Raw genomic sequence first — 13,795 nt, 5'->3', positions numbered from 1 at the left:
CTCCGTGTGTTAAGATTTAACCCCCATTATGAGGTATTGAAGAGTGTTGGTAACTTGATCTTAGAACATTTTGGAGATGATTAGAATTAGATCTGGTCAATAGAATTGAGGCCCCATGATTGAATGTGGTGGCTTTATAAGAAGGGGAAGAACAGGCCAGCAAGATGGCTCAGTAGGTAATGGTCCCTGTCACCAAGCCCAACAACCTGAATTCAATCCCACAGGAAGGAGAAAACTGACTCTCACAAGTTGTTCTCTGACCTCCACATGTGTATCATGGCATATGTGTGCCCACCTTCTAGAAAGTAAATTAAAAATTGTAACCCAAAAAGGAAGAGACTAGAAGAGATGCACATATACAGATGGACCCCTGTCCTTGCTGCCATGTGATACCCTATATTATGTCTGGACTTTATTAACCAGATATTTTCACATTCAAGGACTGTGAACTAAAACAAACCCATAAAGTTATGCAGCCTCAGGCATCCCCATATACTACAAAAAAAAATGGATAATATATGTCTCTAGAGGTAACATAAAAGATAGAATCACCAGCAACCCTGAACATAGTAGAACTTAGTATAGAAACATACACACTAGACTCATAGCAGCCCCTTCTGTATTAGGAAGTCATCTCTACTTATTTCAAGCTTGGCCTTTATCTTTAGCCAAAGGGGTGGCAGACTAGATATGGTCCCTTCCCATAGCCTGTTCTCTCCAAGCATCTGGCTTCATTCCAACTTCAAAGGAACTACCAAGAAGCCCATTGGCCAAAGAGTAAGGAAATGGTTGCTTAGCAACTGAATCCTGAATCCCACAGACCTAAGAAGAGGAAGCTTGTGGGCCAGCCACCTAGTTCTGCCTGTGTTACAGTGAAAAGGAGCTGCTTAGAGATGAAGCCCATGGCTTTGTTAGTAGAGATCTTGATCATTATTGAGGTCACAACTAAAAGTGAGTGTTTCTGTCCTTACAGTTCTCTATAAATGTCTCTTGTCTTCACTCTAAAGGTGCCAAGAGCTTAAGCCAGCTACAAAATCAGAAGGAACTTCACCAACTTCCCAATTAACAATTTTAAACAAGAACTTACTTGGGACAATGCTGGCTGAAGAAGGGTGGGGGGGAGGGGCAGGTAGGGAGAGAAGGAGGGGGAATCTAAGGAAAGCATTAAGGTGATCTTTGTAAAGCAGAGCTATTTGGGTCAGATTGTTAAGTCAAATATACAACTTTAAAGGGAAACTACAGGATTCAAAGAGTAGAAAAGTCCTGTAGACTTATATTCCTTTCAATACATTATAAAAAGACAATTTTATTTCCAAAGCTTCAATATTACCTACATAGTCACTAGCTAAAGAAGGAAGTTATTTTATCTTGCTTCCTTGCCCATTTCTTGCATTCATTTTATGAAATACTCATATAATTTAGTCATAAAAGAGTCAATACAAGGAATATTTATTTGGATTTGACCCAGAAATTTAAGGTTAGTTTACTTGCTGAAAATTTAAGTAATGTTATACATCACATAATAGAATAAAATCAAAGACCACATGTCCATCCCAATTAATGCAGAAATAGCACCTGACAAAATAGAACACACTTGTAATTAAAAACACTCAATAAACTAAATCAGATCTCCCTGAACCTAAGGAAAAACCTAATGCCAGTGGCCATGTCAGAGGACTAGCAGGTGGCAGTTAACTTCAGGGTGTCAGCCCACCAGGAAGAAAAACCCTGATGGGTGAATCTCAGATAGGCAAGGCCCAAAGACCACAGACTCCAGAATGTCTTTTGCTTCTGCTGTGCCTTTACATGTTTGCTACTGCCATCTTTCTCTAATATCTGACAGGGTATGAATGAGTGTGGGGAGATCCCCACTGCCTATAAGGTAGTGTGCTTATCTCATGGAAATATCCATGAGATCTACTGGATATTTTTACCTGTGGATTATTATGAAGATAATTCCTTCCTAAGTTGTACTGTCTGATTGATAATAATAATGTTAATTTAAATAGAGTTTTGATGATTAAAAATAAAACAAGGAAGTATCACACAGCTATAACACATGAGTTTCTATTGAGGAACCACATAGACTGTGGCTTAGTTAATGTTTAAGAAAAACAATTGAGTCCCAGTAGTCCAGCTAGTTTAAATTCTTTTAACCTTGATGTTGAGAAATGTGTTCACAGGTTTGGAAGTGCATCATAGCTGAAACAAAAGCTTTGAAAATAACTCAAAGTTAGACTAAAATGTTTTGTTAAATAGTTTTGAGGTGAAAAACTCACAAAGACAATCTAAAGTTTTAGAAAGGCATATAGTTGAATGAGGAACTCATTAAGGTCAGGGAACAAGAACAAAGCAGCCCAATTATCATTAGTTGATGTGCTTTCCTTGCTAGGATTAGTTAATGACCAAGGTGATGATTAATTTTTTATATCAATTTCGGCCCTCAATCTTCTGATATAAAAAAACTATTGATGAGTGGGTATACACACTAAAGATTTAAAGTAGAGCTGACTTTCATGAATAAAAGTTTAGGTTTGTGATTCCTTTAAGATACCTTATAAGATTACCTTTCAAGATAAGTAATAAAGTGATTGGTCCTTTCTTTGTAACCGCAAAATGCAGCCTGCCAGTAAAAGAATATCTTGCTTGCTTAAGCTCTGTTAATCTATAACAAGTTGCTTGAGTGTGAGTGTACGTGGGTTCTTGGGGATAATTTGTTTTTCACCTATAATATGTAAAATGTTTAATCATGTAAGGGATATGGAAAACATACTGTTTTTTATTTGTATTCATTGTAATCATTCACTTGAAAAACAGAATGTAACCACATTGTAATTTTTATATTGCCTGAAAAATTTTGCTGGAGTATATAAGCTGGAAGGGAAAGAATAAAGGTAGAGTTAAAATAAGTTAGAAGGAAAACATCAAGAATGAGAAAATTACAAAGAAAACATTGAGGGAGTTAGAAGGAAAACATCAAGAATGAAAGGATAAGGAAGACTAAAGATAAAATTATAAGGAAAACATCAAGAATGAAAGGATAAGGAAGACTAAAGACAGAATTAGAAGGAAAATATCAAGAATAAAGATAAAATTAGAAGGAAAACATCAAGAATGAGAGAAGGAAATCACCAGGAAAATAAGGAATAGAAAATACACAAGAAGAATAAAAATGGAAACCATCAAGAGAGAGTGTGAGTGTCTTTTTCCCTAATCTCCTCAGATAGAAAAGTCTAGTGCACCAACTCCATGGATTCTCTTTGAGCCCTGTGCTGCTGGAGGCTGGCCCCCCAGGCAACAATAACCTAACATCTAAAAAATTGTCCACAGGTAATACAGTAAATGATGAAAGGTTAAAGTGTTTTCCCTGAAATAAAAAATAAGACAAGAATGTTACTCTTGCCATTGTATTAAAAGTCCTTGCTGTGGACACAAGAAGAAATTGGACCCCACCTCTTATCATATACACAAATTAATTCTAATTGGATAAAAGACATAAATGGAAGCTAAACTTTAAAACTCTAAACAGGGAAGTAAGTCTTCCTGACCCCAGATGAGATAACAACAGCCTACCTTTGCCACGAAAAGCATAAGCAAAAAGAAGAAAAAAAGTACACTGGACACCAGTTAAAAATGTTTCTGTTTCAAAGAAGATCACCAGAGAATTGGGGGGGGGGGAAATGACAAGTCACACCCAGTAAGAGTTCAGGACTTGGACAGCAGCAAAACAACAAATGACTCACTTTTTAAATAGGTAAAGGAATTTAATGGAGATTTTTACAAACAAGATGTCCAAGTGGCCCCACACATGAAAGATATTTTGCATTAAGGTTGTTAAGGAAATGAAAATTCAGGAGAAACTACATCTCAACCATTTAAAAGGCTATAGTAAGAAATGGAGCTGTGTTGCCTTGTTGCACACCTGACGAGATGTGTCACTAGCAGTTCTACTGGAGATATCTATCAATATTCAACCAGTATTCATATGTTTGCCACATAAGCTCAAACCCATGTGGCCTGATCCAGACAGAGCGCCTCAACATATGTGGCCAGTATCCCCGTCAATAAGCAACAGTTACAGACTGCACTGGCACACTAGGAAAGGTGTCTTGAGGGAATGACCTCACACAGAAAAGGCTCCAACTCGCAATGATACAAACTTATTATGAAAGAAGTCACGGACTGACAATCCAGCTTAGGGAGTTTTCCAATCCTCAGAAGCAGCTGCCTGGGAGAGTGTTTCCCCAGGGTCTGCACACAGAATCTGGTACAACCGTGGTTCATGGGTGACAGACTCCATCCTGAGCTACAGAAAATCTTGGCAGTGTCGTCCATGTGGTACTGATTTTGAAGACATGAAAGACTCAAGAGCGAGAGGGTTACAGAGATTTTCTCCACAGCTTCAGATAGGCCAGGCAACGTGTATAAAGTTTGGAGTCCTTGCAAGGGGGCCTTGCAAGGCCATTGAGTGAAGCTGTGAAAATGAAGCCTAAGTTGCAATAGACACCACAAGAAGTTGGAGATGCCAGGCCCATGGAGTGTACGTCAAGAACAGTTGCAGGTGTTGCAGAGAGCTAGACCAAGAGAAAGGCTATGTGTGTTACAGGCAGAGTTAGAACCTGGCCAATTTCATCATGTTTTCCAGATGCTAAACATAGAGCAGCAGGATTTGCTATTGTCCCTGATGAATTTTGGTCTTGCTTTGGTCTGATCATTCCTTGCTATGCCTAGATTCTTATCTTTTAGAATAGAAATGTTTACTCTGTGCCATTATATGTTGGAATTATGTAACTTGGTTTTTATTTTGTAGAAATTCACAGCTAAGAAACTCTGGACTTTTAAAGAGTTGGAACTGTTAAAGATGGTGGGGACTTTTTAAGTTGCACTGAATGCATTTTATAGTATAACTTGGTCATAAGCCTCTGGGAACAGGAGGTGGAGCAATGCATTTGAGTGTCATTCAGATGACAAGGGGTACAGTTGTAGTTGTGTTGTTGTAACTTTACGGAATTTAGAATCCTGTAGATAGTATGCCTGGGGGAAACTATCTTGACTACATTAATTGTGGTGGGAGCCATTGCCTGGCTGGGATTCTGAGCTATTAAAAAAATGGAGAAAAGGAGCTGAGCAGCAGCAGGTATCCATTCCTTTTAGCTTCTGATTGGGGGTGCAGGGTACCCAGCTGCATCAAACCTGCAACCTTGATTCCCCTGCCATTATGGACAGGAAAGGGAAATAAGACAAATCCAAATGCCTATCAACTGAAGAACATATAAATAAAATATGTTGTATCTATACAATGAAATATTACTGAGCACAATATGGATAAGTCATGAAAACATTATGCTAAGCAAAAGGAACTAGGCATAGAAAACTGTAGACAAATTGCTAAATGGTCTTATTAAATAAAAAAATACCTAGAGCCAGATTATTGAGGTGAAAACCTGAGAGATCAGAGAAATAGGAAAAGCCATAAGTCAACCTCACCTTATTGACTCTCAGCTTCAAAAGAGACCTATTTGCTGTATACCCAGGCCTATATGCCTTTTAGTTCTGTTATCTCATTTGCTCGCTCTGTCCAGCTACATCACTTCCTCTTCTTGCCCATCTCTGTCACTTCCTGTCTGTCTGTACAGACCTCCAAACCTTTGTGGTTAACTAGTGTTGGAATTTAAGGCGTGTGCTGCCATGCGTTCCCAGTGTGGCCTTGAACTCAGAGATCCAAACAGATCCCTGCCTCTCAATGATAGGATTAAATGCGTGTGCTGCCATTGCCTGACTTCTATGCTTAATATAGTGGTTGGCTTTTTCCTCTGATCCTCAGATAAATTTTATTGGGGGATACAGATAAAATATCACCACAGAAAACTGTATGTTTTACAGTTTTATGGACCTAAAAGCCTCAAAAGAGTCAAATTCTCAGAGGCTGAAAGTGCATTATAACTTACCATAGAGTCTGAAATATGGAGAGTTTAGGAAAATCCAGCTGGAAGAACATGATTTTTCTGGAGTTAATAAAAATACTTTTAAATTAATATGAGAAGTATGTGCTTACAACCACAACTACACAAGAGGCTGAGTGGGAGATTCATAAGTTAAACACCAACCTAGACAAACAATTTTGAGATGCCATTTCAAAAGCAAAACAAATTCACGGTGAGAGGCAGCTCAGAAGTAAAGCACTTTTCCTAGCATGCGCTAAGCCTGAGATTTGATTCTTAGTCCCACAAATAATAATGAAATAAAATTTGAATGCACTAACAATTACACAAATAATCTAAAAACCACTGAATAATAGAAGAAAAAGTATTTAATGCAAGTTATGTGCCAGAGTAATGAGGATACAAAAGCATCTACTACACAGACCTTATTCTTGAGCAGCTTAGAGTCTTAAAGGAAAAACAAAAATAAATTAACAAACAGCAAAGTGCTGTGGATCTTACAAGTATTTACAGAGTACTGTATTATACAACTGTGGGAAAGGTCCATTACGTTGGTGCATGGAGTGGTCAGGAAGGCTTCATAAACCAAATGGCGTAAACCTAGCCTTGAAAGGTTAGTGAATGATCAGGAGAGAGAGAGAGAGAGCAAGAACATTGCAGGGCAGAGCTAAAGAGGAAAGACACAGAGGATAAGAGAGTGCCATCTACCAAGGGCATCCATTTACTGTGGTATAGGACATAAAAAGGAACACAGCAATGGATGAGGCTGAAGAGGCAGACAGAGAATGTGACAGGCTATAAAAATTGAGCTGACCCTGTGACCAATGGGGAGTATTTTAATGGTTTACTCATAAACTTACTTGTTTAGAAAAATAACCTTGGCAGCTTAGAGTCGCAGTGGACACTGGGAAGACAGCGGGTTGACAAGGGAAAGAGAGAACAGTGGCACAGAAGTTGAGGGTGAGTGGCCAGTAATGACAAGTATCAGCAAGAAAGGGCTGCTAAGATATCAGCAAGACAGGGCTGCTAAGATAGGGGCTGAAAAGAGACCGCTGAATTTCGTGAAATTCTGGGCAATCCTTATATTTCCTGGAAAATTATAGGCAGAAGCCAGGACAGAACCAAGATTTCAGTCCGCTGAAAAGGAAAGAAAAGAGAGACGGGAGTGATTACAGAGGTCTTCCTGAATTGTGGCACTTCGAAGGTCAGGTGTGATAGCTCAATAGATCGTTTATTGATTACAGGTCCACAGAGGCCCAGGGAAGTGGCTAGTCTGGGCTAAGGCAGCTGCTCTTCAGGCTAGTGCTAAAAAGCTTGATTCATCCATAAAATCATCCCTTGCTCTCACTGTTTTGGTTCTTGTTTTCCCGCTTCAGGTTCCCTACTCTAGTTTACAAGGAAAAACAAACCAGTCTGTCCTTGTTCACTCATCTACGCTTTGCCAGCCTGCCTTTGTATGCATTTTTTCCACTTGTTCATTACACTTTGATTTTACCATGTTAAGATGGTAACATACAGATTGGGCCACAACTATATGATTACCCTTGATTTTACATTCACCTAAGGAGAATTCTAGAACAATTATAGGGACTGTTTTCCCCTTTGATTAAGCCTCAGAATAAAATATTTATTATAATGGGAAAAATGAATAGTGATGCTAAAGTAAATGGCTTAGAAAAGGAAAGTAAATGAAATATTTTCTTCTGACTTAGGGTACTATGAGGTACTAAGAGGTACCAAGGCCAAGAAAATCAGTAGTTTAGCACAAGAGCATCCAGGACCTGAGTTCCTGTTTCTCACTGTCATTCATTTCTATAGTTAGAACAATATAAAGTTAACAACAGCTCAGCTACCCACACTTTTCATTATCCTAATTGAAAAGGGCAATATCACAGGTCTCAAAGGACTCAGAGCTCAGCAAACAAGCAGCCTTGCCACCTCATCTAGAAAAAGGGGAGATGCACCAACACCTCTCACACAGAGGCTAAGCTTAAAGAGTACAAGAAGGCAGCATCTGCCTGCCTCTTAGTATTATTGTCAGTGAACAATCGCACATTGGGAACATGTGCATGGCTTACAAACATTCCCTCCCCCCCCCCCCATCGCTCCGTTGTTTCCTTTGTGGACATGCTTTTTGTTTTTATTCTGACTCTGTCTCCTTTGCCTATCTCACTTTTGTTCCTATACTCTCGGGGTCATAGCCAAGAAATCACTACTCAACTCCATCAATCTTGTCCTCTGTGTCTTATGGTAATACTTTTACAGTTTCTGATCTATGTGGTCTATATGTAAGTCTTTAAAGCATTTTCACTTAATGTTTATGTTATTAGGTAAGCTCTCATGCTTATGCATGTGTGTGTGTGTGTGTGTGTGTGTGTGTGTGTGTGTGTGTGTGTGTGTAGTTTTCCCTGTGTCAATTTTTATGACATCTTCTCATTGAATGTTTTGTCACCTTTGTTAAAATCAGTTGGCTGTGTTAAATATGACAGCATACAATATTATGTGTCCATAATCCCAATAGACGGCTTCGAAATTTGAGACCAACTTGGGCTATATGTATCAAGTTCAAGGCCAGTCTGGGATATTACATCAAGACCTTCCCCAAAAAGGTGGTGGGGCATGCTCTAGAGAGATGGCTCAACCAGTCATGAGCACTTGATGTTTTTGTAGAAGAACGAGCCATCTGTAACTCAGTTCCAAGGAACAGCACGCGTATAGTGCATACACATTCATGTAGGCAAAAGCACTTATACATCTTTTTAAATATTAAGAAAACACAACAGCGCATACTCTCAAGCTTTTGCAAAACTAATGGTAACTCTGAGATTTGTAAAATGCATTCACAAAACCCACAGGAGTAAGTCACATCAATATTTTGATTTTTCTAAACTCACAGGCATTTTAGAACCTTGAAGTGTGGCATTTCTAAGGCCCAGTGCTCTTTGCCTGTGTGTCACCTGTTTGCTCTCAGTTTATGTTCTCCAAAGGACTGCTCGGGGTGTTTGCCTCATTATCATAGTGACTCGCCTCAGGCTGTTTCTACATCTTACCAAAAAGTGAGATGAAAAATAAAACATTCAATCACCCAAATACTTTAGAATATAGTGTGCATATGTTTGCCTTCATACAGAACACTCAGCCTGGAGAATGGTTATTTTCTTTTCAACCAGATGTTTTGGCAATATGATGAGTACATAAACTCCAAAAGTAGCATTTTCCCCTTTGAAAACTGATTTTTGTTATTTAACTGGAGTCCTCCACTTATGATTTTTCTAGTCTTAGCTATCTTATGATGGGAAATAGAATTTGTTTTCTTAAAGCTACTTTAAACTGGATGTGGTGGTGCCTGTGGTAGTCTGGGAGCTTAATAGATTCAAACAGGAGGCTGGAGAGTTCAGGGCCAACCTGTTCTACATAGCAAGTCTCTTCTGAAAAAAATCAACAAATTAAACTCTCCTTTAAGCCCTCCCCCACAGACTGAGAAACAAGATTACAGAACAATTGTACTGGGAGGTTTAGGGATCTGGAAACTGGAAGTGATTTTTAGTGCATTTGATTGCCATGGTTTGAGGTCTTTTTGTTTTTTTTTTATTTTGTTTTTATTTGGGGGGGGGGTTGTTTGTTTTTGTTCTTTTGGCTTTTTGAGGAAGGGTTTCTCTGTGTAATAGCCCTAGATGTTCTGGAACTTGATTTGTAGACCAAGCTGGCCTCAAACTCACAGAAATCTACCTTCCTTTGCTTCCTGGGTGCTGGGGTTAAAGGCATGCACCACCACGCCCAGCCAGTGACTTTATTTTATTTTATTTTATTTTATTTTATTTTATTATTTTATTTTATTTTATTTTAAGGGCCAAATACGGTTTGTGTTGTTCATGTACTGTTGGATGTGTGGCCTTCACTGGAGGGTGGCTCACCACCAGGAGAAACACCCTTAAAGAAAACGAACTCTCTCCCACCAGCTAGCAACTGCCAGTAGCTCCTTAGCCGAGATGAAGCCTCGTGTCCTCCATCTCCCTTCTCCATGCTGCAATTCTGTCTGGCCTGAGTGTGTGCGGGTCTTATGCATGCTGTCTCAAGCGCTGTGATCTCATACTTTCAACTTTCCTGCTGTGTCCAGAAAACACTTTCTTTGTAGTCATCTACCCCTATGGCTCTTACCATCTTTCTACCCCCTCTTTCCTCATACCTGAGCCTCGGGAGGTAGGGGTATGATATAGAAGAGTTGTTTAGGTCTGAATATTTCAGACTTTTATTTAGACCTTAATTAGTTGTGGGTCTCTGTGTTAACTGTCATTTACTGCAAAGAAGAAAATTGCTTTCCCAATAAGATTTACTAATCTATGGATATCTCTAGCAGTCAGTTTAATACTATGTCCATTTATCAGGGTAATAATGATAGGTTACTCTCTAGACCCTATGACCTATTTAACCACAGGTTCTTGGGCCCATTGATGTATTCAGGTATGGGTTCAGCTTCTGTACTGAACCTTAAATCCAACCAGACATGATTGGTTACTCCTGTGATGGTCTTGCCACTACTACACAGGTGGACATATCTTTCCAGGCTAGTCATTGTTATAGCTTGCAGTGTTCACAGATGGGTAAGACTGATAGCTCTTTTTCTCCTCCAAAAGCATGCACAGAACATTCTAGCACTATGAAAGTTAGCCAGGAGAGCTGAAACTTCCAGATGAGTACCAGCTTGATTTCCCTGTGTTCATAATTCAAGTGTATGGTAACTTAACCAATAAGATCTCACTGTAACATTCTGGGGGTAACCAAGAGCATTGGCAATAGCCTACAATGTTCAAGGGTCTGTTGGACCTTGCTGACAAACAACTACAAAGCTGATAACCCATTCTGGCAGCCAGACTTTTCATTTGCTATCCCATGATGTCTAGTAGGAACATTATTGCCCCATTATAGGGTAGCTCTATTTAAATTTTTTATATATTTTTACATATGTATTTTCAGGAAGCTTCTACAATAGTAGGCCTCCATATGATTTTTTAATGTCTTTAGTGTTAATTATCCTTCTTGTATTCCCTAATCTACTCTGCCCTCTCATACTTATTCTCATAAACCCTTCCTGTAACATTATCCCCTTTTAACTGTTTATAAATACACTGTGCTATGTCTCCATTGAACTATACCCTTGGCCCCTTATTAATTTCCTGACCTCTGTGAGTATTCAAAATGGAACACACATCTATAGATTCAACACTAACATCATCAAATGAGAGAAAACATGTGGCATTTGTCTTTCTGGGTCTGGGTTAACTCACTCTTAATGGTTGTTTCTACCTTCATCCTGTTTACCCATGAATTTCATAATCAGGTAGATAAAATGCACCTAGCAACAAACTATAAAAGCACAGAAGCTACTGGACACAATTTAAAAGACCTACAGTTTCAAAATTTAAGAAAAAATCAGAGTCCAGGAAAGTAAGCAGAGAGCACCCAAGCAGCCCCAGGACGTGCATTCCCCACCTCAGCCCTGCATGTGAACATCAAAGGGCCTTTTTTTTTCTGAGTCAGAAGAGCGTCTACTTTGTTTTTAATGATCTTAAAAAGAAAAGAACCGAGAATCTAATATTCAAGATCTGCCCAAGGGAAGAAGCCAAACAGGAAACCTTTTAAATGTCAACAGCAAATTCCCTCTTCTCAAAGGCAGGGAGTTGTTACACTTGGTACAGTCAGAGCAGGAAGAAAAAGAAAAGGACAAAAGAATACATCTCTAGAAGCTGTTATCACAGGCCAACCTTTCTGAGGTCCCACAACCTATTGCCCTCCCCTGTAGGCAGAAGTTTCCTGTCCCTCCTACCTGCTCCCAAATAATCACTCAGAGGCTTAATATAAATTATAAATGCTCAGCCAATAGCTCATGCTTGTTACTAACTAACTCTTACAATTTAACCCATTTCTATTAATCTATGTGCTGCCCCAAGGCTTATGCCTTTTACCTCTATCCCATTTTGTATGTCCGACTAGTTCTCCATCTGACTGTTGACTCCTCTAACTATGCCCTTTCTCATCCTATCATTCTCAGTTTGGCTTTCCTGCCTAACTTTATCCTGTTCAGCTATTGGCCAGTCAGCTTGTTTATTAAACCAATTATAGTGACATATATTCTCACAATGTACAGAATGATTACTCCACAGCACTCCTCAGGCACTGAATCCTAGAACTCTTAGGTCTAAGATAGTGTTATATTGTTAGTGCCTAGAGCACCTAGGAGGAGTAGATTTATGTGCTTTCTGTGGAAAGACAATCTCCACTCTAGTGGCCACTCACAGGCAGTTTATAGGACATAGTAAAAATAACTAAGTGTAACCAGGCTTCCATATCCATAGCAGGCTTTGGAGATCCAGCCAATCACTCATGAAAAATATTGGAGGATAGGTGTATCTTTATTGAAAATGTATAAATCCCTTTTTTCTTGTCAAATATTCCCTAAGTGACATTGTATAACTACTAATGTATAGTATAGTTATAATGTATATAACTGCAATAGATATCATAAGTAATCGCAAAATGATTTCAAGAACTTGAGAAAATTGTATATCTGCTGTTACTGCTGACACTTCACAATTTTATGTAAAGGATTTAGCATTCTCAGAGTTCAGTATCTGAGGGGGTTTCTGGAACTAATCCCCTCACAGTGAGACAACTGAATAAAGCACTCCTTTGGTTCATGCTGGGACCATAAGGGTGAGCATTGAGGCAGAGATACAGGGAACTGCTGCAAAGGGCCGGTGACATTCAGGAAGGTCCTGTTCCTTCATGAAAACTTCATGAAAAGAAGCATCAACCTCCACAGACACATGCATGCACAGACACAACAAACATACATACCCATACATACACCTCGATAATATTGGAGGAAACAGAAAAGGTGCACACATTTGGAAACTTTAAAACATAAAATGAGGACTAGGGTCATACATAACTCAGTGTTGCAAAGAAACAAACAACCTACATAAACGTAAAGCAATGGCATACTCTGTATTTAAAGATATTTGTATCCACAAAGCAAGAGGAGGCTTTCATGAAACAAAAGATGATATATTTATTTCAAAGTTGAAGTGTATGATAATAAAAGTCAAAGACTCTAGACCAAATGTTAACCCAGACAGAGCTGAAGAGTAATCCAGAGGCTCCAAGTCTTTTGGCTCGCAGCTCAAACTGCCTGGGAAATGATAGAAAGGTTAAAAAGCTCAGAGAATGAATACAAAAGTCACAATGCCCTGTGATCGATTTCCAGGCTGAATAACTAGAACTGAGAGGAAAAATAAAGAAATAAAACTTCAGAGATCTGACAATTTTAAATGAAGTTTCATTGAGTGCCAACAATAAGACCAAGAAAAATAGAATAGCCCACTGCTAGAACACAGTGTAAATTTTAGTGCTTCACTGGTAATAAGACATCATAAAAGCTGCTAAAGAGGCTACACTCAGTGAGTCACTGGGAGCTGGGACTCAGAAGGCTGAGGCAGCAGATTTGCCTGGTTGACATAGTAAGATTCTGTGAGGGGGGATAAGAAGGGAGGGGGTGAAATTATTTATAGACAAAAAGTATCATGATGGCTTAAAATGTACTAAGTAACATAAATATAAGAGAAAGTGGAGAAATATCCTAAGTGCTGAGGCGAAAACTGTTTTGCATTTAGAATCTATAATTTGACAGACTATCAGACAAGTATAATGGCAAAGTAAAACAATTTCTAAGCTAAATGGATTCAGAAAATTGATTTCCCATAAACCCTAGTGGAAATAATTGCTGTAAACTGTGTTCCGGCAAAATAAAACATGAATCTGAGAGGAAAGTAAACAAATCAATAGTTACCAAAGAA

General features: G+C 38.9%; 1 protein-coding gene across 17 annotated transcripts in view; it reads left to right on the top strand.

Moving 5' to 3' along the window:
- Nucleotides 1-13,795, top strand: part of Sel1l2 (SEL1L2 adaptor subunit of SYVN1 ubiquitin ligase) — a 137,808-nt gene that overhangs the window by 5,950 nt on the left and 118,063 nt on the right. For 4 of the 17 annotated variants that reach the window (XM_076570737.1, XM_076570738.1, XM_042276351.2 and 1 more), the window contains exon 1: nt 793-951. The exons of 11 other annotated variants lie outside the window; for them this stretch is intronic. In XM_076570737.1, the coding sequence (XP_076426852.1) occupies nt 894-951 (58 nt within the window). In that variant the 5' untranslated portion in view covers nt 793-893. Of the gene's footprint in view, nt 1-792; nt 952-13,795 lie in introns of those variants that run through there. 2 more of the 17 variants (XM_076570741.1, XM_042276353.2) reach the window with 2 other exon arrangements.

This window comes from Peromyscus maniculatus, chromosome 4, assembly GCF_049852395.1.
Source record: "Peromyscus maniculatus bairdii isolate BWxNUB_F1_BW_parent chromosome 4, HU_Pman_BW_mat_3.1, whole genome shotgun sequence".
NCBI lineage: Eukaryota > Metazoa > Chordata > Mammalia > Rodentia > Cricetidae > Peromyscus > Peromyscus maniculatus.
Note: the sequence above shows the minus strand (reverse complement) of the source record. Positions and strands in the feature narration are given on the sequence as shown.